This window comes from Bombina bombina, chromosome 2 (genome assembly GCF_027579735.1).
Source record: "Bombina bombina isolate aBomBom1 chromosome 2, aBomBom1.pri, whole genome shotgun sequence".
NCBI classification, from domain to species: Eukaryota; Metazoa; Chordata; class Amphibia; order Anura; family Bombinatoridae; genus Bombina; species Bombina bombina.
In genome coordinates, this window is record NC_069500.1 from 69,090,800 (window position 1) to 69,116,259 (window position 25,460).

Here is a 25,460-nt window from a genome sequence, read left to right on the forward strand (position 1 = left end):
TGACACAGTCAGACTAGACTAGATTGCGGGCGTATGCGCGCACATGCCCCCACCCCCTGCGCGCACCCGGCAACCATTTCCACTGCTGGCCAGAAGTTTGCCAGCAATGGGCTGCCCACCCTCCTCCTTGCAACTGCTCCCACCCACCAACGATCGACACCATCGCTGGCCAATGCACAGAGGGCCAAAGAGGACCTGCATCGGTGTGCCAAAAAAGGTATTGCAGTGATGCCTCAATATCGAGGCATCACTGCAACACCTTAAAAGCTGCTGGAAGCGATCAGGATCGCTTCCAGAGCTTCAAAGCACAGAGGACGTGCCAGGCACGTCCTTGGTCGTTGAGTGACATCCAATGGAGGACGTGCCTGGCACGTCCTTTGTCGTTAAGGGGTTAAGTAAACATCACCCAGCTCCCCTGTACTCCCCACCCACATGATCCTGTGAACTCCCAACCATTTGTTCTTATCTAATGTGCCAAGTATTTCTCTTTGAGTGCATAGTATACATTTTGTAATTGCACACCGAGTGTTAAAGGGACAGTCAACTCCAATATTTGTATTGTTTAAATAGATAACACCTTTACTACCCATTCCCCAGCATTGCACAACCAATATTGTTATATTAATATAATGTATAGCCTTTAAACCTCTAAATTTCTGCCTGTCTCTAAACCCATGTAGACGGCCTCTTATCTCAGTGCATTTTTATAGCTTTTTACAGCTAGACCGTGCTAGTTCATGTGTGCCATATTGATATAACATTGTGCTCACTCATGTGGAGTTATTTATGAGTCAGCAGTGATTGTCTAAAATGTAAGTCTGTCAAAAGAACTGAGATAAGGGGGCAGTCTGCAGTGGCTTTGATAAAAGGGATTCGCAGAGTTAAAAAGTATATTAATCCCTTCTCGCCATTAGGACGTTCCGTGCTGTCCTAACTGTGCTGGGCTTTCACGCCGTTAGGACAGCATTGAACGTCCTAGCGGTTTAGCTGTACTGAAGCCATAGGCGCTTCCTGAATGGGATCACGGCTAGAGGGGGTGCCTAGCATCATAGGCACCCCTCCCGACACTTCCCATCAATGAAATCACGTGATCACATGACCAGTGGCGTGATTTCAATTTTTACTTATTTGTTTACAAACAGTGTTTATAGTGCACAATGTGGAATGGGTAATAAAGGCATTATCTATCTTTTTAAACAATAAACATTTTGGAGTAGACTGTCCCTTTAAGTCACTGTTTCCTCCCAGCACAGGACAGTTCCCCAGATTTACTGCTGTATTTTTTCGTATGACAAGTCATTTGCTTTGAGTATAATAACATACATATATGATGATGTGGTAATAAAGATTTGTGAAGTGAGAAAGCCCCCAGCTGGCGTTACAGCCAATCACAAACGAAAATGCGCATGACTGGCAATTGGTTGGCAACATGGGAGCGAAAAGTTTACCCGATATTACAATTTCAGACATCTCGCGAGAATTTGTGCTGTGATACCACTCCCAGAATGCTTTGCTGGCCCTCTTCCTGCGCGGCCTGAGGTGAGTAAGACATGGCTGCTGATACTTGCTCTATGCTTACGAGAGAATCTGTTCGTTATCCAACCCATCCTTTTCCATTGACCGGTCTTATTCTTTTTGAGCAAACGGTTACGATACGCATCTTCGGGGAGCAGAATGATTTTCACTATATATGGGTTGTGAAATGATCCTTGGACAGGGCACCGGGCTGCGGCCTGTATAACTGGGAATTATGTGCGGAATAGTGTTACCGTGTTTATGAAAGGGACAGTTATCCGCTTGGAAAGCCGGTAATTTATATTTACTAGTTGTGTTATACTGCCCGTTATTGTACAAAGTTTCACGCAAATTTATTTTAACACCGAACTTATTAAATAATCAAATTCCCGAGTCTGTCACTGACCGTCACTTTCTGCACTTCACTCTTGAGTAACTGCTTGAAGTTTAGATTTTAAAGTGACTGTCGTTTTAATGTATGAAGGTTTGGAAACCTATAACTATATCTCTGAAGAGGAAATAATGCTATCATGTCATTAAAACAGGGAATAGCTGTATTTTATTTGCTATGTTTAGTAGTCACACCAGCGTGAGTTTCCAGTCTGTAAATGTATTGACCATCTCAGTCATTTATACATAAATTGAAGTTATACTAGAAAGCAGTAAATATAAATACTGCATTATGCCATTAAATTTAGTAGCTACATAGTATCCCTTCTAGTGCTCAGCAAGGCTATTTTTAGTGTCATGTAAAATGTTTAATCTAGCTATATTCTTATTCATCCACAGCAGTTTATTATTTCATGTTTAAGTTCTGTTAATATTGTGATAAAGTAAGCTTGTATCTCATAGCATTTTCAAGAGTATAGAATTCCCTTTTTATTTTTAAATGCTGTTCCTACTACAGTATTGGGTACATTGTATTATTCCAAGAAAATTGTTTCTGAAAAAGGTCATAATTTAAGGTTGGAGGAAAGGAGATTTATTCTCCTGCAACGGAAACGTTTTTTTCATTGTAAGAGCAATAAAATTGTGGAACTCATTACCAAAGGAGGTAGTGAATGCCAATACCATAGAAACATTTAAAAATAGTCTGGATAAATTTCTGTATATAAACAAAATTCATGGATATGATTGCTAGTATTAAATGGATCACATTTATATGGGGTTATTTAAGCTTAACTTTAGCTTTTTGAAAGTATTTTAGATTTGTATATTTTGATCTCGATGGACTTCAGTCTTCTTTCAATCTTATCTACTATGTTACTATGTATTGTCCCCTAGTAGCTGAACTTGTGCTTTTCTTTATTTTTTTTTACTAAGTGTGTAGCTGCAATGATGACTATCTTAGGACACCTTTGGAATAAATCATGAAAATACATTTATATCTGAGCAGCACAGAAATGTGTTTAATTTCTTCATGGGGTTTTATTTAGGTGACTTAACTCGAAACATTTTTATTTCCATCCAGTTAATCTCTCAAAATGGTCCGCTACTCACTTGACCCCGAAAACCCTACAAAATGTAAGTCCGTTTTTTGTTTTGTTTTTTTTTTTCCCTTGTATCAAAGCAACATTTTAATTAATGGACATATGTTCTGTTACAGCATGCAAAGCACGGGGTTCCAATCTCAGAGTACATTTTAAGGTATGTAAAATTGTTTTTGCATGTTCTTGACTTGCTTGAATACAGCTGCTATGATGTTTTCTTAGGACACCTTTGGATTATCTATGAAAATAACACCCAAATCTGAGCAGCAACTTCCAATATTTGCAGACTGTTTTTGATTACCAATGTGGTAATAATGGGTTTTTGTTGAATGTAATGTAGATCTAGAACTGTTAACGGGCAGTCTATTAGAAACATCTTGTTTTTAAAATGAGCACCTTATTACCCATTCCCTGGTTTTGCATACCAAAACACTGTTGTATCAAAACACCCTTTACCAACTTGCATTTTAGCCAATAAGTACTGGTTCACGCATAACTCCACAGGAGTGAGACCAATGTTTTCTAAGGCACACATAAACTAGCACTGTATGGTTGTGAAAAGCTAATAAAATGTACTGAGATAAGAGGCAGAGTTTCAGCAGTTGTAAATTATATTGAAGATGTTGGTTGTGCAAATCTGGGTAATGGGTAGTAGTGTAAAGGCTTTTATCCTTTTTAAGCAATAAAACAAAGTAGTGTCTCTTTAAGGTTATGTACTTTGTGCTGATTTTTCCCTAAGGGGCATGGGCATTATGCATTTATATTTGAATGCATTGCTTCTGTTTTACTTAGTTTTTTTGCTTTAAACCAACCCCCCCCCCCCCCCCCCCCCAAAAAAAAAAAGCTAAGCAAAACAGTAATGTTACAACAGCACATCTGTGGCGTGGAGACTACTAATAAGCTGCTTTGTTTGGCCTTTGGGCAATATAAGAAATAAGTGACATATCTAGGAAGAACATTGCATATTATGGAATTAAGTTTCTTTTGCTCACATGAGGACTGTTTTATTTTATTTGTTTTAGAACACTCGCGAGACTGCTCAAGCTATCAAGGGCATGCACATTCGCAAGGCCACAAAGTTCTTAAAAGATGTCACCCTAAAGAAGCAGTGTGTTCCTTTCCGCCGTTACAATGGAGGTGTTGGCAGGTGTGCCCAGGTGAGGCTCAAGAATATATCCCGTTCCTCAGACAAAGGATGCGGTACAAACGTTGCTTTAGTAATAAACCGTTTACGAAAATCCAAATGTATATGAGGGATTTGTAAACTCTTAAGAGCTGCGTTGGGTTGCAATGATGACTAACTTAGGACACCTTTGGAATAAACCATGAAAATAACAAACATATCCTGAGCAACCCAGATTTTTATTATTGTGAATACTTTTTTTTTTTTCTTACTATACGTATATGCATTTGTGATTGGCTGATGCTACCACATGGTACAGGGGGAGTGGAAATATACATAACTTTGAAATTTGTTAGTTTTTTTTTCTAACTCATTTGAAATTCAGAGTAAATGCTATTGTCTTGTCTTGCATTTGTTGATTGTGCAAATCTGTTTACTGGTCCTTTAATAGTAGAGATTACATTTTCATGATTCAAATAGAGCATGCAATTTTTCAAAACTTTCCAATTTAGCCATCTAATTTTCTTCTTTTAGTATCCCTTATTGAAAAGCATACCTAGTAGTATTGGGAGCATCAGTGCACTGCTGATTGGTGGCTACACATATGCCTCTTGTCATTGGTTCACACAATCTGTTCAGCTAGTTCCCAGTAGCATATTGCTGTCAACCAGGGCTGTGGAGTTGGAACAGAAAAACTTGGCTACATTTTTTTTTTTGGATCTCTGAATTTTCAGCTTCTTCATAAAAGCTAAATATATTTAAATGGTATTTTACAAATATTGTAAATGTGCTATAAAACATTTCATCTCCATCTGAATAATCAGGATACATTTCAGATGTATAACCTTTAAAGGGATAGAAAGGTCAAAATTAAAATGTGCATGGGTGCATTTCAGTTTTAAATGGGACCATTTTTGCAATATTCTTCTATTAGCAAAAATGCTTCTTGTAAAAGTTATTGCTGGATTTCAGCAGCATACACACATGCCTTAAAGGGACACTCAATCAAAATTAAACTTTCATTATTCAGATAGAGCATGCCATTTTAAACAACTTTCCAATTTACTTCCATTAACTAAAAGTGCACAGTCTTTTTATATTTAAACTTTGGGTCACCAGCTACTACTGAGCATGTGCAAGAATAAGTGTGTATGCATTTGTGAATGGCTGACTGTCACATGGTACGTGTATGCATTTGTGATTGGCTGATGACTGTCACATGGTACAGGGGGAGTGGAAAAAGACAACTTTTAAAATTGTCAGAAAAAAAAATCTACTATTCATTTGAGTGCTATAGCATTGTCTTTTTTTTTTCTTGCATTTGTTGATTATGCAAATCTACTGTGTTGACTGGTCCTTTAAGTGCCTTGTGCACCAGTACAAGAACGGCACACCTCAGTCAGCAGTGGTTTGTGTGGCACAAATTAAGTGACACAACACAAGTTTAAATAATGGCGCTCACAGGATATGTGCATATGCCACTGAAAACCCAGTAATGACTTACTAGAGGCATTTATGCTAATGGAATATATTGCAAACATTCTATTTATAAGTGAAACGCACCCATCCACGTTTCAATCTTGCCAAATTTGATAATGGAGGTACATTGTAAAGTGTATTAAAGCTGCATGCTAAATTATGAAAGTTTTTAATTTTGACTTTAGTGTCCATTTAATTCTAAATCTCGCTTGTTACTGGATATAGATTTATAACAGAAATTACTCTGAATAAGACGGTGCTTGCCAGTAAGAATATTTAGGAGCCAGACAGTGGTATTTGTATATAGAGAATAACCCAAAAAGTTAGGAGCCAGTGGCTCCCTAGCACTTGGGTTTGTAGAGCTCTGGCATAAGACTCTAAACATAACTTTCTCCTGGTCCGAGGCTGCTTCAGGATTAGTGTTAAAGGGGCAGTGAAGTGCTTTTGTGAATATACAATTTTAGTCTTATACCTGTGGGCTGTACCTCTGTTTATTCAGTAGAGATGGGAAAGGGATACATGGGAATCTGGTCTTTCATGTCTCCATACATTAGTATTTTAAGATTTAATATCTGTCAGTAATTTTGTGCTGACTCAGACTTCACTTAAATTTGCTTCCGACTCCACAGCCCTGCCCTCCTCAGAGGATACAAACAAAGCTAATTTTATAGTACAAGTAAAGTGGATAGTTTTATATTACATGCTTTATTTGAATCATGGAAGCAAATATTTGCATTTTTTTTAGGTTGAAACATTTAGCTTTCTAAAAGCACCTCCAATTCTCCTTTTGAATAGGTCAGGCACTTCTGTCTAAAAGGTTTTCTGTTGCCCCCTAAACAATCCTGTGACTTATCTGCTCTAGATTGTCTGCAAGTACACTTAGCCATTCAACAGCGGATACGTCTTATTCATGAGTGTGCTTTTAAAGAGAGCATTGGAGGCAGCCGAAAAGCTGTTTTTCTCTTGTTAAGTGTATCCAGTCCACGGATCATCCATTACTTATGGGATATTAACTCCTCCCCAACAGGAAGTGCAAGAGGATTCACCCAGCAGAGCTGCTATATAGCTCCTCCCCTAACTGCCATTACCAGTCATTCTCTTGCACCCAACGAATAGATAGGATGTGTGAGAGGACTGTGGTGATTATACTTAGTTTGATACCTTCAATCAAAAGTTTGTTATTTTATAATAGCACCGGAGTGTTATTCCTTCTCTGGTAGAATTTGAAGAAGAATCTACCTGAGTTTTTCTATGATTTTAGCCGGAGTAGTTAAGATCATATTGCTGTTTCTCGGCCATCTGAGGAGAGGTAAACTTCAGATCAGGGGACAGCGGGCAGATTAATCTGCAAAGAGGTATGTAGCAGCTTATTATTTTCTGACAATGGAATTGATGAGAATTCTGCCATACCGATATAATGTAAACTCAGCCTTAAATGCAGTAGCAGCAACTGGTATCAGGCTGTCATGTATGTATATTTTACACTTCAGTATTCTGGGGAATGGCACTTCACTGGAATTATACTGTATGCATAAAACTTTAGCCTAATTTGCAGGGACTAGCAACAGGCTTTTTAATAACACTCAATTTATTAATGTTAAACGTTTTTTGCTGGCATGTAAAATCGTTTAATTTTCTGAGGTACTGGGTGAAAAAATGTTTTGGGCACTATTTTTTTCCACTTGGCAGTCGTTATATTTAATTTATGACAGTTTACTGATCTCTCTCACTGTTATGTGTGAGGGGGAGGGGCCTTTTTTGGCGCTTTTGCTACGCATCAAAAAATTCAGTCAGAAGTTTATTGTCTTCCCTGCATGATCCGGTTCATCTCTACAGAACTCAGGGGTCTTCAAAACTTGTTTTGAGGGAGGTAATCACTCACAGCAGAGCTGTGAGATTGTAGTTGACTGCGATACAGAAATAAACGTTTTTTTTTTTTTTTCCTGCTATCAGGGTTAGTTATCCTTTGCTAATGGGAGCAATCCTTTGCTAAAATTGTGTTTTTTACAAAGATTTGATGCTATAACTTTTCAGTTTATTAATTTTCAACTGTCATGAAAATGTACTGTGCCTATAAGAAGCACAGAAAAAGTTATATTATAGTAAATTACTTGAAAAGTATTTCCAAGTTGCTAGTTTATTTGCTAGTGTGTTAAACATGTCTGATTCAGAGGAAGATATCTGTGCTATATGTGCTAAAGCCAAAGTGGAGCCCAATAGAAATTTATGTACTAACTGTATTGATGCTACTTTAAATAAAAGTCAATCTGTACAAATTGAACATATTTCACCAAACAACGAGGGGAGAGTTATGCCGACTAACTCGCCTCACGTGTCAGTACCTGCATCTCCCGCTCGGGAGGTGCGTGATATTGTAGCGCCGAGTACATCTGGGCGGCCATTACAAATCACATTACAGGATATGGCTACTGTTATGACTGAAGTTTTGGCTAAATTACCAGAACTAAGAGGTAAGCGTGATCACTCTGGGGTGAGAACAGAGTGCGCTGATAATATTAGGGCCATGTCAGACACTGCGTCACAATTTGCAGAACATGAGGACGGAGAGCTTCATTCTGCGGGTGACGGTTCTGATCCAAACAAACTGGATTCAGATATTTCAAATTTTAAATTTAAGCTGGAAAACCTCCGTGTATTACTAGGGGAGGTGTTAGCGGCTCTGAATGATTGTAACACAGTTGCAATACCAGAGAAAATGTGTAGGTTGGATAAATATTTTGCAGTACTGACGTTTTTCTTATACCTAAGAGACTTACTGAAATTGTTACTAAGGAGTGGGATAGACCCAGTGTGCCGTTCTCACCCCCTCCGATATTTAGAAAGATGTTTCCAATAGACGCCACCACACGGGACTTATGGCAAACGGTCCCTAAGGTGGAGGGAGCAGTTTCTACTTTAGCTAAGCGTACCACTATCCCGGTGGAGGATAGCTGTGCCTTTTCAGATCCAATGGATAAAAAGTTAGAGGGTTACCTTAAGAAAATGTTTGCTCAACAAGGTTTTATATTGCAACCTCTTGCATGCATTGCGCCTGTCACGGCTGCAGCAGCATTTTGGTTTGAGTCTCTGGAAGAGACACTTGAATCAGCTCCATTAGATGAGATTACACACAAGCTTAAAGCCCTTAAGTTAGCTAACTCATTTATTTCAGATGCCGTAGTACATTTAACTAAACTTACGGCTAAGAATTCCGGATTCGCCATTCAGGCACGCAGAGCACTGTGGCTAAAATCCTGGTCAGCTGACGTTACTTCTAAATCTAAATTGCTTAATATACCTTTCAAAGGGCAGACCTTATTCGGGCCCGGGTTGAAAGAAATTATCGCTGACATTACAGGAGGTAAAGGCCATGCCCTGCCTCAAGACAGAGCCAAACCTAAGGCTAGACAGTCTAATTTTCGTTCCTTTCGTAATTTCAAAGCAGGAGCAGCATCAACTTCCTCTGCACCAAAACAGGAAGGAGCTGTTGCTCGCTACAGACAAGGCTGGAGACCTAACCAGTCCTGGAACAAGGGCAAGCAGGCCAGGAAACCTGCTGCTGCCCCTAAGACAGCATGAATCGAGGGCCCCCGATCCGGGAACGGATCTAGTGGGGGGCAGACTTTCTCTCTTCGCCCAGGCTTGGGCAAGAGATGTCCAGGATCCCTGGGCGTTAGAGATCATATCTCAGGGATACCTTCTAGACTTCAAATTCTCTCCCCCAAGAGGGAGATTTCATCTGTCAAGGTTGTCAACAAACCAAATAAAGAAAGAGGCGTTTCTACGCTGCGTACAAGATCTTTTATTAATGGGAGTGATCCATCCGGTTCCGCGGTCGGAACAAGGACAAGAGTTTTACTCAAATCTGTGGTTCCCAAAAAAGAGGGAACTTTCAGGCCAATCTTGGATTTAAAGATCCTAAACAAATTCCTAAGAGTTCCATCGTTCAAAATGGAAACTATTCGGACAATTTTACCCATGATCCAAAAGGGTCAGTACATGACCACAGTGGATTTAAAGGATGCTTACCTTCACATACCGATTCACAAAGATCATTACCGGTATCTAAGGTTTGCCTTTCTAGACAGGCATTACCAGTTTGTAGCTCTTCCATTCGGATTGGCTACGGCTCCGAGAATCTTCACAAAGGTTCTGGGTGCTCTTCTGGCGGTACTAAGACCGCGAGGAATTGCGGTAGCTCCGTACCTAGACGACATTCTGATACAAGCTTCAAGCTTTCAAACTGCCAAGTCTCATACAGAGTTAGTACTGGCATTTCTAAGGTCGCATGGATGGAAGGTGAACGAAAAGAAGAGTTCTCTCTTTCCACTCACAAGAGTTCCCTTCTTGGGGACTCTTATAGATTCTGTAGAAATGAAGATTTACCTGACAGAAGACAGGTTAACAAAGCTTCAAAATGCATGCTGTGTCCTTCATTCCATTCAACACCCGTCAGTAGCTCAATGCATGGAGGTGATCGGCTTAATGGTAGCAGCAATGGACATAGTACCCTTTGCACGCCTACATCTCAGACCGCTGCAATTGTGCATGCTAAGTCAGTGGAATGGGGATTACTCAGACTTGTCCCCTACACTGAATCTGGATCAAGAGACCAGAAATTCTCTTCTATGGTGGCTTTCTCGGCCACATCTGTCCAGGGGGATGCCATTCAGCAGGCCGGACTGGACAATTGTAACAACAGACGCCAGCCTACTAGGTTGGGGCGCTGTCTGGAATTCTCTGAAGGCTCAGGGACAATGGAATCAGGAGGAGAGTCTCCTACCAATAAACATTCTGGAATTGAGAGCAGTTCTCAATGCCCTTCTGGCTTGGCCCCAGTTAACAACTCGGGGGTTCATCAGGTTTCAGTCGGACAACATCACGACTGTAGCTTACATCAACCATCAGGGAGGGACAAGAAGCTCCCTAGCAATGATGGAAGTATCAAAGATAATTCGCTGGGCAGAGTCTCACTCTTGCCACCTGTCAGCAATTTACATCCCGGGAGTGGAGAACTGGGAGGCGGATTTCTCAAGTCGTCAGACTTTTCATCCGGGGGAGTTGGAACTTCATCCGGAGGTCTTTGCCCAAATACTTCGACATTGGGGCAAACCAGAGATAGATCTCATGGCGTCTCGACAGAACGCCAAGCTTCCTCGTTACGGGTCCAGATCCAGGGATCCGGGAGCGGTTCTGATAGATGCTTTGACAGCACCTTGGACCTTCGGGATGGCTTATGTGTTTCCACCCTTCCCGATGCTTCCTCGATTGATTGCCAGAATCAAACAGGAGAGAGCATCAGTGATTCTAATAGCGCCTGCATGGCCACGCAGGACTTGGTATGCAGATCTAGTGGACATGTCATCCTGTCCACCTTGGTCGCTACCTCTGAAACAGGACCTTCTGATCCCAGGGTCCCTTCAAACATCAAAATCTAATTTCTCTGAAGCTGACTGCTTGGAAATTGAACGCTTGATTTTATCAAAACGTGGTTTTTCTGAGTCAGTTATTGATACCTTAATACAGGCTAGGAAGCCTGTTACCAGAAAGATTTACCATAAGATATGGCGCAAATACTTATATTGGTGTGAATCCAAGAGTTACTCATGGAGTAAGGTTAGGATTCAGAGGATATTGTCTTTTCTACAAGAAGGTTTAGAAAAGGGTTTATCCGCTAGTTCCTTAAAGGGACAGATTTCAGCTCTGTCCATTCTTTTACACAAACGTCTGTCAGAAGTTCCGGACGTTCAAGCTTTTTGTCAGGCTTTAGCTAGGATCAAGCCTGTGTTTAAAACTGTTGCTCCACCATGGAGTTTGAACTTGGTTCTTAATGTGTTACAGGGTGTTCCGTTTGAACCCCTTCATTCCATTGATATCAAGATGTTATCTTGGAAAGTTCTGTTTTTAATGGCGATTTCCTCGGCTCGAAGAGTCTCTGAGTTATCTGCCTTACATTGTGATTCTCCTTATCTGATTTTTCATTCAGACAAGGTAGTTCTGCGTACTAAACCTGGGTTCCTACCTAAGGTGGTCACTAACAGGAATATCAATCAAGAGATTGTGGTTCCATCTTTGTGTCCTAATCCTTCTTCGAAAAAGGAACGTCTGCTACACAATCTAGATGTAGTCCGTGCCCTGAAATTTTATCTACAGGCAACTAAGGATTTTCGACAAACGTCTTCCCTGTTTGTCGTTTATTCTGGTCAGAGGAGAGGTCAAAAAGCTTCGGCTACCTCTCTCTCCTTTTGGCTTCGTAGCATAATACAGTTAGCCTATGAGACTGCTGGACAGCAGCCTCCTGAAAGAATTACAGCACATTCTACTAGAGCTGTGGCTTCCACTTGGGCCTTTAAGAATGAGGCTTCTGTTGAACAGATTTGCAAGGCTGCAACTTGGTCTTCTCTTCATACTTTTTCCAAATTTTACAAATTTGACACTTTTGCTTCTTCGGAGGCTGTTTTTGGGAGAAAGGTTCTTCAGGCAGTGGTTCCTTCCGTATAAAGAGCCTGCCTGTCCCTCCCGTCATCCGTGTACTTTAGCTTTGGTATTGGTATCCCATAAGTAATGGATGATCCGTGGACTGGATACACTTAACAAGAGAAAACATAATTTATGCTTACCTGATAAATTTATTTCTCTTGTAGTGTATCCAGTCCCTGTCACTTTAAGGCAGGTAATTTTTCCATTAAACTACAGTCACCACTGCACCCTATGGTTTTCCTTTCTCTGCATGTTTTCGGTCGAATGACTGGTAATGGCAGTTAGGGGAGGAGCTATATAGCAGCTCTGCTGGGTGAATCCTCTTGCACTTCCTGTTGGGGAGGAGTTAATATCCCATAAGTAATGGATGATCTGTGGACTGGATACACTACAAGAGAAATAAATTTATCAGGTAAGCATAAATTATGTTTTTGTTTGTTTCTGACTGAGAGGAAAAAATACTGTTTCGATGTAGCATTTTAAGCACAAGGTAAAGGGAGAATCTATGCTCTCCTGATTAGGTTGTGACTGGTGATTAGAGCATACATGTTTGTACCTGGTTGCTTCACTGGTTGTATTTGGCATGATATGAGAACACAATGGCTGACTTTATATTTAAAGGGCCATAATACCCAAATGTTGAAACACTTGAAAGTGATGCAGCATAGCTGTAAAAAGCTGACTAAAAATATCACCTGAACATCTCTCTGTAAAAAAGATATTTTCCCTCAAAAGTTCCTCAGTAGCCACATTCCATTGTAAAGGACTTCTAAGCAGCAAATCAGTATGTCTGTCCCAGGACAGCTAAGGGAGTGAGCTTACGTGCACACTCATATTTCCCTATTCAGTTTAAAGGAAGTTTACTATGAAATCTCATGAGTTAAGTCAAATCTCATGAGATCAAAGTAAGAGTTCATGACCTCAGCACTGCTGATGCTGGTAGCAGCTGCGTATAACTTTTTACACAGAACTTACTCTGCTGAGCTGTGGAAATTGTGAGGTAAAATATCTTCCTTTTTTACATAGAGATGCTCAGGTGATATTTTCCTGTCAGCTTTTTACAGTAATACTGAATCAGTTTCAAGTGATTTGGCATATGAGTTATGTCCCTTTTTTAAGGGACATAAATGAGACAACCTCTTATGATTCAGGCAGAGTATACAATTTTAAACAACTTTCCAGTTTCTATTGCCAAATTTTGCTTTAATCTCTTGGTATCCTTTGTTGAAAGAGCAGCAATGCACTAGGAGCTAGCTGAACACTGCTTATAGTGATTGTAAAGTTTAAAGGGACAATCTACACCAATTTTGTTTTTTCTTCATTTAACTGCATATAATAGACGCTGCCATAAAGAATATGCACAGATACTTATCTAAAAATAGAGTATAAAACCTTTTAAAATCTTATTTAGAAGAAAACAGGGGCACTTTACTTCATTAAACTTTACAATGACACTACTTTTTAAAAATACTTACCATTGCGTTATGGTAAACATACTACCGTTCCTCCGCCTGCATCTCCTGTTTTTAGCATATCTATGGCAAAACCGGCTTCCACCAATCGTTGTGTGCCCCATGAGTTGGACACTAAAGGGGGCACGCAGCGATTGGTGGAAGCCGGATTCATCATAAATATGCTAAAAACTGTAGGAGATGCGGGAGGAGGAATGACGGTATGTTTACCATAACGCAATGTTAAATATTTTAGTAGTTTTTAAAAATGAATTAAAGTGCACCTATTTTTTAGATTATTTTTAGATGCTAAGCTGTAATTCATTAAACTTTACAATCACTTTAAGCTAATGACAAGGCTCACAGTAATGCATTGCTGCTCTTCAATACAGGATACCAAGAGAACAAAGCAAATTAGATAATAAAATTAAATTGGAAGTTGTTTAACACTCTTATCTGAATCCTGAAATAACTTTATTTTTCTTTCCTGTCCCTTTAAAACACAATTGATAATATTCCCCTTTTTTGTTTAGTTTTTTTTTTTAAAACATTTTTACATTTATTTAAAATGTTTGCTGCTGTTTTTTTTTTTTTTTTTTTTTTTTTTTTTTTTTTTTTAAAGGCTAAGCAATGGGACTGGACACAGGGGCGATGGCCTAAGAAGAGTGCAGATTTCCTCCTGCACATGTTGAAGAATGCAGAGAGCAATGCAGAACTCAAGGTTTGTTTTTATCTTCCGATGAGCACAAAGCTGTCATTGGCATATAGTTCAAATGCTGAATCGTTATAAAATGGTCTTAACCAAAGGTCATTTCATGTAATGTGTTAAATATCTGGCTTTTTCTGACGTTTTCAAGTTTGTTGTACACTTCCTACTAATGCTTATAGCTCATTGCTCTTACAATAGTAGGAATTACACAACATATATTTCTTCGTTTTAAATATACATTTGAAGGTATAACAAGACTGGTCTTGTTATAGAATAGCATCACAGTTTTTTTAAAACGCATTGACATCTTGTTTGCTGCAGCTGTCTAGTAGCCAAGCTCTACACACCACTTGCCTTCTTTGTATACACAGTCATTGTTGGCTACAAACCAATGCACTGCACACTATCTGCTACAGTCAGTTCAGGAACGATGTAGCCAGGATAGCTTTGAGAAAGCTGTAATGTGGATTTTCTAATAGGAGCACATTCTTTAGAGATCAATTACATGAAAAGGGAGACAATAGAAATATTTATATAAAAATCTCAAGGTGTTTACTGTCTCCCTTTTTTAAATAGCATTTTAGTCGTAAAATTCTAATTAAATAACATTCTGTATAAAAATGAACAAGAATATTGCAATAAATGTTACTATAGTGTTTTTTATATAAAATCTGTTCCTTGCAACATTTGGTTTGCATCTTGTAAGTGACATATGGTGGCAATGATGACTATCTTAGGACACCTTTGGAATCAAACATGAAACTAACTTTTAATCTGAGCCACAATTATGCCACTAGAATCTCTTTATGAAGGTCATTGAGATTGCTATAAAGCAATAGTAAAACGCCATTCTGCATATTAATGGCTCTCTATATACCATGTAAGGATGCTAACCTTTTTTTTTTTTTTTTCCTCTCCAGGGTTTGGATGTTGATTCTCTGGTCATTGAGCACATCCAGGTGAACAAGGCCCCTAAGATGCGCAGGCGCACCTACCGTGCTCACGGACGCATCAACCCTTACATGAGCTCCCCTTGCCACATTGAAATGATCTTAACAGAGAAGGAGCAGATTGTCCCTAAACCAGAGGAGGAAGTTGCTCAAAAGAAAAAGGTGACTACTGAACATATATATACATTACATATATTACTGACTTGTTGTGTAACTGGTGGCCGTGATGACTATCTTAGGACACCTTTGGAGTCAAACATGAAAATGATCTTTAATCTGAGCCACCATTTTCTTCTTTAGATTAGCTACTTATTTTATATGTGAAGGCTTTTGTACTAGCTACATGCCAACATGAGTAATGCTGTAGGTTATCCACTTTTTATTGAGTTTTTGTTTTAGTGTTGGGGTTGCATTTTAAAGACACTGATGCACCTTTCCCAATTTCCAATATATTTTTTGTATTATGTTTTTGTCAGGTTTATTAATGACTAATGTTGTTCTTTGGTTTTTTTTTTTGTTTGTTTTTTAGGTCTCCCAGAAAAAGCTGAAAAAGCAGAAACTAATGGCTCGGGATTAAAAACTCAGCAAATGTACAGAAATAAAATACAGTTTAAAAAAACTGTTCTTGCGTTTTGGCTCATCTTTTTACTAATATGGTTATACTTTAAAAATATTTTGTTCGTGAGTTTCCCAAATACTTCATTTGTTTTTCCTTTCCTTCCTCTCCATAAGATCTAAAAGAAAACGGCTGTACCTGGGAACATAGGTTTTTTTTTTTGTATTCTCAGCATTCAGATGCATATACCTAGTGAACATAGAAAAAGTGTGCACAAGGCATAAACAGCATATGTGTATTTGTTGCTAATATAGTGGTGGTCTTTTGTATAAAAAAGTCTATTGTAAAAATCCGCCTGTTAAAAACCAAAATGAACTCATCACTGTTTTTCTTTCACGATTTGGATAGAGTATTGCTTCTCAACGGTGGTCCTCAAGTACCTCCCAACAGGCCAGGCTTTCATTATAGCTGATGGTTGAGAGCAGGTTAGTAACCATGGTTACTGACCAGCTGATTACTTCACCTGTGCACTGGTTCAGCTATAATAAAAACCTGGCCTGTTGGGGGTACTTGAGGACCACAGTTGAAAAACACTGGGATAGACACTGGTTAGACAATTTTTCAATTTACTTTGACATTTGCTGCATACTCTTGGTATCATTTGTTGAAGGAGCAGCAATGCACTACTGGAAACTGAGCCAATGACAAAAGGCATATATTCAGCCAGCTAGCTCCCAGTAGTGCATTGCTGCTCCTGTGCCTACCTAGATATGCTTTTCAAGAAAGGGTACCAAGAGAATGACGCAAATTAGATAAGTAAATTTCCAATTTACTTCTATTAAAACTGCATTCTCTTTCACTGGTTTTCAAAATTTACTCTAATATCAGTTACATTTAAATCTGACTATAGCAGCAGTAAGGTAGCTTTTCCCAATAAAGGCCACAAACACTAATGTAACTTTGTTTTCTCATTTTTCTACATATAAATATTTAATGAATTTACCCGTTTATAGTTTGATAGTTGCTTGTGTATAGTTTCAATTCATTGTTTTTCTTCACACCTTTTTTTCCTCTGCTCCAATGTCTCTCAAGAAGCAGAGTAGAGGGTTTGAGATTTGTGCTGATGGGACTATATCTAGTAACAGATATTTCTTTCTGACAGTATAATTGTATATTATGCTTTCTGGCAGCATAAACATGTACATTTCTACAGATTTGTTTATAGTCCATATTCTCAATGCATTATGGATCTAAGGGGGGATTGTGATTAAGACAAAACTATATATCCTCCAAATGCATATTTTGTAATCGACAGTATGGAAACACGTATCAATGTAAAGGGGAAAAAATATATTTATTCACTATTTTAATTATATTTAATATAAGCAAAAAATATGAAATTGAGTAGCAGCGAACGCTCGATAAATGATGAATTAAGAATATTTTTGGTCAATATTAAAACTTATGTAAGAGTAAAGTTTTAATGTCCATCAAGCAATGGTGCTGTCATGTTGTAAAATAATTTCCTTCTCTGCTGAAGCTAGATAGCAGTTAAAAGTTGACTATTCCATTCATTTGTTGCACATTTTAGTGATCCATTTATATCAGGTGTTGGAAAAGCCCACGAATTTCAGAATTTGGCAGAAAGGGATAGATTTTGAGTGGAGCACTCTACCACTCGCCCTAGACTGTTTTTTGCGTGCGTCTGCTACCCCGCATATTAAAAGTTGAAAGTAAGATGTTTTCGCTTGCACACTAACCTGACGTGCACAAAAAACTGGTTTCAATGTCACGTCCGTGTTAACGTATTCCATAGATTTCAATGGAGCAGGAAAAACCAACACCATTACTTGTGCTCAAACTCGATCATATTTCTCTTGTAAGGTGTATCCAGTCCCACGGATCATCCATTACTTGTGGGATATTCTCATTCCCAACAGGAAGTTGCAAGAGGACACCCACAGCAGAGCTGTCTATATAGCTCCTCTCCTCACTACCATATCCAGTCACTCTTGCAACTCTCAACAAGCATGGAGGTAGTTAAAGAGAAGTGGTGAAATGTAGCTGTTATTTTGCTTCAATCAAGAGTTAATTATTTTTAAATAGTACCGGAGTTGTGCTATTTTGTTCCAGGCAGGAAAAAAGAAGAATCTGCCTGGGATTTCTATGATCTTAGCAGGTTGTAACTAAGATCCATTGCTGTTCTCACACATGTCTGAAGAGAGAGATAACTTCAGCGGGGGAATGGCGTGCAGTTTATCCTGCTGAGGTATGTGCAGTTAATATTTTTCTAGAAGATGTGAAGGCTAGAAAATGCTGCTGATACCAAATTTATGTAAGGTAAGCCTGAATACAGTGATTTAATAGCGACTGGTATCATGCTTACTTTCTGAGGTAATACTCTTTTATATTTACAATATAAAACGTTTGCTGGCATGTTTAAACGTTTTTATATATACTTTGGTGATAAAACTTTATTGGGGCCTAGTTTTTTTCCACATGGCTGGCTTAAATTTGCCTAGAAACAGTTCCCTGAGGCTTTCCACTGTTACTATGAGTGGGAGGGGCCTAGTTTAGCGCTTTTTTGTGCATTAACTATTACAGACTGAGACATCCAGGAGTTCCCTGAATGCTACAGGACATCTCTAAAGTGCTTTTAGGCTTCCAAAATCGTTTGTTGGGGAAGGTAGGCCCACAGCAAGGCTGTGGCAGTTTGGTGTGACTGTTAAAAACGTGACTTTATTTTTTTTTTTATTATCTGGTTTTTGAACTAAGGGGGTTAATCATCCATTTGCAAGTGGGTGCAATGCTCTGTTAGCTTATTATACACACTGTAAAAAATTCGTTTGATTTACTCCCTTTATTCACTGTTTTTCAAATTCTGACAATTTGTTTCTCTTAAAGGCACAGTACCGTTTTTTTATATTTGCTTGTTAACTTGATTTAAAGTGTTTTCCAAGCTTGCTAGTCTCATTGCTAGTCTGTATAAACATGTCTGACATAGAGGAAACTCATTGTTCATTATGTTTAAAAGCCATGGTGGAACCCCCTCTTAGAATGTGTACCAAATGTACTGATTTCACTTTAAGCAATAAAGATCATATTCTGTCTTTAAAAAATGTATCACCAGAGGAATCTGACGAGGGGGAAGTTATGCCGACTAACTCTCCCCACGTGTCAGATCCTTTGACTCACGCTCAAATGGCACCAAGTACATCCAGGGCGCCCATAGCGTTTACTTTACAAGACATGGCGGCAGTCATGGATAATACACTGTCAGCGGTATTAGCCAGACTACCTGTATTTAGAGGAAAGCGAGATAGCTCTGGAGTTAGACGAAATAAGGAGCATACTGACGCTTTAAGAACTGTCTGATACTGCCTCACAATATGCAGAAGCTGAAGGAGAGCTTTCTGTGGGTGATATTTCTGACTCAGGGAAGATGATGCAACCTGATTCTGATATTTCTACATTAAAATTTAAGCTTGAACACCGCGTGTTACTCAGGAAGGTTTTAGCTGCTCTGAATGACTGTGATACAATTGCAGTGCCAGAGAAATTGTGTAGACTGGATAAATACTATGCAGTGCCGGTGTGCACTGATGTTTTTTCCAATACCTAAAAGGTTTACAGAAATTATTACTAAGGAATGAGCTAGACCAGGTGTGCCGTTCTCTCCCCCTCCTGTTTTTAGAAAAATGTTTCCAATAGACGCCACCACACGGGACTTATGGCAGACAGTTCCTAAGGTGGAGGGAGCAGTTTCTACTCTACCAAAGCGTACTACTATCCCTGTCGAGTACAGTTGTGCTTTCTTAGATCCAATGGATAAAAAGTTAGGTTACCTTAAGAAAATGTTTATTCAACAAGGTTTTATCCTACAGCCCCTTGCATGCATTGCACCTGTCACTGCTGCTGCAGCGTTCTGGTTTGAGTCTCTGGAAGAGGCTTTACAGGTAGCGACTCCATTGGATGAAATACTTGACAAGCTTAGAGCACTTAAGCTAGCCAATTCTTTTGTTTCTGATGCCATTGTTCATTTGACTAAACTAACGGCTAAGAATTCTGGTTTTGCTATCCAGGCGCGCAGAGTGCTATGGCTTAAATCATGGTCAGCTGACGTTACTTCAAAATCAAAGCTGCTTAACATTCCCTTCAAGGGGCAGACCCTATTTGGGCCTGGTTTAAAGGAGATTATTGCTGATATCACTGGAGGAAAAGGTCATGCCCTTCCTCAGGATAGGTCCAAACCAAGGGCCAAACAGTCTAATTTTCGTGCCTTTCGAAACTTCAAGGCAAGTGCAGCATCAACTTCCTCTAATGCAAAACAAGAGGGAACTTTTGCTCAGTCCAAGACGGTCTGGAGACCTAACCAGACCTGGAACAAGGGTAAGCAGGCCAAAAAACCTGCTGCTGCCTCTAAGACAGCATGAAGGAACAGCCCCCTATCCGGTAACGGATCTAGTAAGCGGCAGACTTTTGCTCTTCGCCCAGGCGTGGGCAAGAGATGTCCAGGATCCCTGGGCGTTGGAAATTATATCCCAGGGATATCTTCTGGACTTCAAGGCTTCCCCCCCAAAAGGGAGATTTCACCTTTCACAATTATCTGCAAACCAGATAAAGAGTGAGGCATTCTTACACTGTGTATGAGACCTAGTTATGGGAGTGATCCATCCAGTCCCAAAGGAGGGACAGGGATTTTACTCAAATCTGTTTGTGGTACCCAAAAAAGAGGGAACCTTCAGACCAATTTTGGATCTAAAGATCTTAAATTCCTCAGAGTTCCATCATTCAAGATGGAGACTATTCGTACCATCCTACCTATGATCCAGGAGGATCAATACATGACTACAGTGGATTGAAAGGATGCTTATCTTCACATTCCGATACACAAAGATCATCGGTTTCTCAGGTTTGCCTTCCTAGACAGGCACCAGTTTGTAGCTCTTCCCTTTGGGTTAGCTACAGCCCCAAGAATTTTTACGAAGTTTCTGGGGTCGCTTCTGGCGGTCCTAAGGCCACGGGGCATAGCAGTGGCCCCTTATTTAGACATCCTGATTCAGGCGTCAAACTTCCAAATTGGCAAGTCTCATACGGACATAGTTCTGGCATTTCTGAGGTTGCATGGGTGGAAGGTGAACGAGAGAGTTCTCTATCCCCCCTCACAAGAGTTTCCTTCCTAGGGACTCTGATAGATTCTGTAGAAATGAAAATTTACCTGACGGAGTCCAGGTTATCAAAACTTCTAAATTCCTGCCGTGTTCTTTATTCCATTCCTCGCCCTTCGGTGGCTCAGTGCATGGAAGTAATCGGCTTAATGGTAGCGGCAATGGACATAGTGCCGTTTGCACGCCTACATCTCAGACCTCTGCAACTATGCATGCTCAGTCAGTGTAATGGGGATTACACAGATTTGTCCCCTTTACTGAATCTGGACCAAGAGACCAGGGATTCTCTTCTCTGGTGGCTATCTCGGGCCCATCTGTCCAAAGGTATGACCTTTCGCAGGCCAGATTGGACAATTGTAACGACAGATGCCAGCTTTCTAGGTTGGGGTGCAGTCTGGAACTCCCTGAAGGCTCAGGGATCGTGGACTCAGGAGGAGTCACTCCTTCCAATAAACATTCTGGAACTAAGAGCGATATTCAATGCTCTTCAGGCTTGGCCTCATCTAGCGACAATGAGGTTCATCAGATTTCAGTCGCACAACATCACGACACTGGCTTACATCAACCATCAAGGGGGAACAAGGAGTTCCCTAGCGATGTTAGAAATCTCAAAGATAATTCGCTGGGCAGAGATTCACTCTTGCCACCTATCAGCTATCCATATCCCAGGTGTAGAGAACTGGGAGGCAGATTTTCTAAGTCGACAGACTTTACATCCGGGGGAGTGGGAACTCCATCCGGAGGTGTTTGCACAATTGGTTCTTCGTTGGGGCAAACCAGAACTCGATCTCATGGCGTCTCACCAGAACGCCAAGCTTCCTTGTTACGGATCCAGGTCCAGGGACCCCATCGCAACGCTGATAGATGCTCTAGCAGCGCCTTGGTCCTTCAACCTGGCTTATGTGTTTCCACAGTTTCCTCTGCTCCCTCATCTGATTGCCAAAATCAAGCAGGAGAGAGCATCGGTGATCTTGATGGCACCTGCGTGGCCACGCAGGACTTGGTATGCAGATCTGGTGGCCATGTCATCCTTTCCACCATGGACTCTGCCGCCGAGACAGGACCTTCTACTTCAAGGTCCTTTCAACCACCCAAATCTAATTTCTCTGAGGCTGACTGTCTGGAGATTGAATGCTTGATTTTATCAAAGCGTGGTTTCTCAGTCAGTCATTGATATCTTAATTCAGGCACGGAAGCCTGTCACCAGGAAAATCTATCATAAAATATGGCGTAAATATCTCTATTGGTGTGAATCTAAGGGCTACTCATGGAGTAAGGTCAGGATTCCCAGAATTTTATCTTTTCTCCAAGAAGGATTGGAGAAAGGATTGTCAGCTAGTTCCTTAAAGGGACAGATTTCTGCGCTATCTATTCTTTTGCACAAGCGTCTGGCGGATGCCCCAGACGTTCAGGCATTTTGTCAGGCTTTAGTTAGAATCAAGCCTGTGTTTAAACCTGTTGCTCCACCTTGGAGCTTAAATTTGGTTCCGTTTGAACCTCTTCATTCCATAGATATCAAACTTTTATCTTGGAAAGTTCTTTTTTTGGTAGCTATTTCCTCGGCTCATAGTTTCCGAGTTATCTGCCTTACAATGTGATTCTCCTTATCTGATCTTCCATGCAGATAAGGTAGTTCTGCGTACCAAACCTGGGTTTTTACCTAAGGTATCTAATAAGAATATCAAGAGATTGTTGTTCGGTCTTTGTGTCCTAATCCTCCAAAAGAGTGTCTATTACACAATCTCGACGTGGTTCGTGCTTTAACGTTTTACTTGCAAGCTACTAAAGATTTTCGTCAAACATCTGCTTTGTTTGTTGTCTACTCTGGACAGAGGATAGGTCAAAAGGCTTCGGCAACCTCTTTCTTTTTGGCTAAGAAGCATAATCCGCTTAGCCTATGAGACTGCTGGCCAGCAGCCTCCAGAAAGGATTACAGCTCATTCTACTAGAGCTGTGGCTTCCACATGGGCCTTTAAAAATGAGGCTTCTGTTGAACAGATTTGCAATGCGGCGACTTGGTCTTCGCTTCATACTTTTTTCAAAATTCTACAAATTTGATACTTTTGCTTCTTTGGAGGCTATTTTTGGGAGAAAAGGTTTTACAGGCAGTACCTGCCTTTTCCCTCCCTTCATCCGTGTACTTTAGCTTTGGTATTGGTATCCCACAAGTAATGGATGATCCGTGGACTGGATACACCTTACAAGAGAAAACATAATTTATGCTTACCTGATAAATTTATTTCTCTTGTGGTGTATTCAGTCCACGGCCCGCCCTGTCATTTTAAGGCAGGTATTTTTTAATTTTAAACTAGTCACCACTGCACCCTATGGTTTCTCCTTTCTCTGCTTGTTTTCGGTCGAATGACTGGATAAGGTAGTGAGGGGAGGAGCTATATAGACAGCTCTGCTGTGGGTGTCCTCTTGCAACTTTCTGTTGGGAATGAGAATATCCCACAAGTAATGGATGATCTGTGGACTGGATACACCACAAGAGAAATACATTTATCAGGTAAGCATAAATTGTTTTTTCTCAAGTAGATATATAGGGATATATGTTTAAAAATACATGTTCCCCCATGTAAGGAACATTGGAATATTTGCAGTACGTAATTAACTATTAAATGTTATATTGCATAAAGGCTCATATGCACTATATACAACTGATGTTTCTCCAACATAGGTGTGTCCGGTCCACGGCGTCATCCTTACTTGTGGGATATTCTCTTCCCCAACAGGAAATGGCAAAGAGCCCAGCAAAGCTGGTCACATGATCCCTCCTAGGCTCCGCCTTCCCCAGTCATTCTCTTTGCCGTTGTACAGGCAACATCTCCACGGAGATGGCTTAGAGTTTTTTTAGTGTTTAACTGTAGTTTTTATTATTCAATCAAGAGTTTATTTTAAAATAGTGCTGGTATGTACTATTTACTCTGAAACAGAAAAGAGATGAAGATTTCTGTTTGTAAGAGGAAAATGATTTTAGCAACAGTTACTAAAATCGATGGCTGTTCCACACAGGACTGTTGAGAGGAATTAACTTCAGTTGGGGGAACAGTGAGCAGACTTTTGCTGCTTGAGGTATGACACATTCTAACAAGACGATGTAATGCTGGAAGCTGTCATTTTCCCTATGGGATCCGGTAAGCCATTTTTATTACAGAGTAAATAAGGGCTTCACAAGGGCTTGTTAAGACTGTAGACATTTTCTGGGCTAAATCGATTCATATATAACATATTTAGCCTTGAGGAATCATTTAATATGGGTATTTTTGTAAAATAATATCGGCAGGCACTGTTTTAGACACCTTATTCTCTAGGGGCTTTCCCTAATCATAGGCAGAGCCTCATTTTCGCGCCGGTATTGCGCACTTGTTTTTGAGAAGCATGACATGCAGTCGCATGTGTGAGGAGCTCTGATACATAAAAAAGACTTTCTGAAGGCGTCATTTGGTATCGTATTCCCCTTTGGGCTTGGTTGGGTCTCAGCAAAGCAGATACCAGGGACTGTAAAGGGGTTAAAGATAAAAACGGCTCCGGTTCCGTTATTTTAAGGGTTAAAGCTTCCAAATTTGGTGTGCAATACTTTTAAGGCTTTAAGACACTGTGGTGAAATTTTGAACAATTCCTTCATACTTTTTCGCAATTGCAGTAATAAAGTGTGTTCAGTTTAAAATTTAAAGTGACAGTAACGGTTTTATTTTAAAACGTTTTTTGTACTTTATCAAGTTTATGCCTGTTTAACATGTCTGAACTACCAGATAGACTGTGTTCTGAATGTGGGGAAGCCAAGGTTCCTTCTCATTTAAATAGATGTGATTTATGTGACACTGAAAATGATGCCCAAGATGATTCCTCAAGTGAGGGGAGTAAGCATGGTACTGCATCATTCCCTCCTTCGTCTACACCAGTCTTGCCCACTCAGGAGGCCCCTAGTACATCTAGCGCGCCAATACTCCTTACTATGCAACAATTAACGGCTGTAATGGATAATTCTATCAAAAACATTTTAGCCAAAATGCCCACTTATCAGCGTAAGCGCGACTGCTCTGTTTTAGATACTGAAGAGCATGAGGACGCTGAGGATAATGGTTCTGATATGCCCCTACACCAGTCTGAGGGGGCCAGGGAGGTTTTGTCTGAGGGAGAAATTTCAGATTCAGGGAAAATTTCTCAACAAGCTGAACCCGATGTGATTACATTTAAATTTAAGTTGGAACATCTCCGCGCTCTGCTTAAGGAGGTGTTATCCACTCTGGATGATTGTGAGAATTTGATCATCCCAGAGAAACTATGTAAAATGGACAAGTTCCTAGAGGTCCCGGGGCCCCCAGAAGCTTTTCCTATACCCAAGCGGGTGGCGGACATTGTAAATAAAGAATGGGAAAGGCCCAGTATACCTTTCGTCCCTCCCCCCATATTTAAAAAATTGTTTCCCATGGTCGACCCCAGAAAGGACTTATGGCAGACAGTCCCCAAGGTCGAGGGGGCGGTTTCTACTTTAAACAAACGCACCACTATACCCATAGAAGATAGTTGTGCTTT

At 40.1% G+C, this 25,460-nt stretch overlaps 1 protein-coding gene and 5 non-coding genes across 6 annotated transcripts; all 6 read left to right on the forward strand.

The window, feature by feature from the left end:
* The first annotated feature begins 2,845 nt into the window (after positions 1–2,845).
* On the forward strand, positions 2,846–2,912 carry LOC128650668 (small nucleolar RNA SNORD58). Its single transcript, XR_008400932.1, has one exon. It is a non-coding gene; the product is annotated as a small nucleolar RNA SNORD58 (small nucleolar RNA).
* Positions 2,913–2,938: 26 nt separating this feature from the next.
* RPL17 (ribosomal protein L17) lies at positions 2,939–16,706 on the forward strand. The gene is made up of 6 exons (XM_053701100.1): positions 2,939–3,039; positions 3,122–3,162; positions 4,028–4,162; positions 14,161–14,259; positions 15,168–15,359; positions 15,727–16,706. Exons 1-6 carry the CDS (start codon positions 3,000–3,002, stop codon positions 15,772–15,774), a joined length of 555 nt encoding a protein of 184 aa, XP_053557075.1. The 5' UTR covers positions 2,939–2,999; the 3' UTR covers positions 15,775–16,706.
* LOC128650672 (small nucleolar RNA SNORD58) lies at positions 3,208–3,273 on the forward strand. The gene has a single exon (XR_008400936.1). It is a non-coding gene; the product is annotated as a small nucleolar RNA SNORD58 (small nucleolar RNA).
* On the forward strand, positions 4,291–4,359 carry LOC128650669 (small nucleolar RNA SNORD58). The gene has a single exon (XR_008400933.1). It is a non-coding gene; the product is annotated as a small nucleolar RNA SNORD58 (small nucleolar RNA).
* On the forward strand, positions 14,964–15,030 carry LOC128650671 (small nucleolar RNA SNORD58). Its single transcript, XR_008400935.1, has one exon. It is a non-coding gene; the product is annotated as a small nucleolar RNA SNORD58 (small nucleolar RNA).
* LOC128650670 (small nucleolar RNA SNORD58) lies at positions 15,416–15,482 on the forward strand. Its single transcript, XR_008400934.1, has one exon. It is a non-coding gene; the product is annotated as a small nucleolar RNA SNORD58 (small nucleolar RNA).
* Positions 16,707–25,460: the final 8,754 nt, after the last annotated feature.

What these genes read in the sequence shown, in the direction of transcription:
- RPL17 (XM_053701100.1), top strand. Translation starts at nt 3,000, where the DNA reads ATGGTCCGCTACTCACTTGACCCCGAAAACCCTACAAAAT. An exon ending in GTGTTGGCAGGTGTGCCCAG is followed by an intron (nt 4,163 to 14,160) that starts GTGAGGCTCAAG and finishes TTTTTTTTAAAG; the next exon opens with GCTAAGCAATGGGACTGGAC. An exon ending in AAGTTGCTCAAAAGAAAAAG is followed by an intron (nt 15,360 to 15,726) that starts GTGACTACTGAA and finishes TTTGTTTTTTAG; the next exon opens with GTCTCCCAGAAAAAGCTGAA.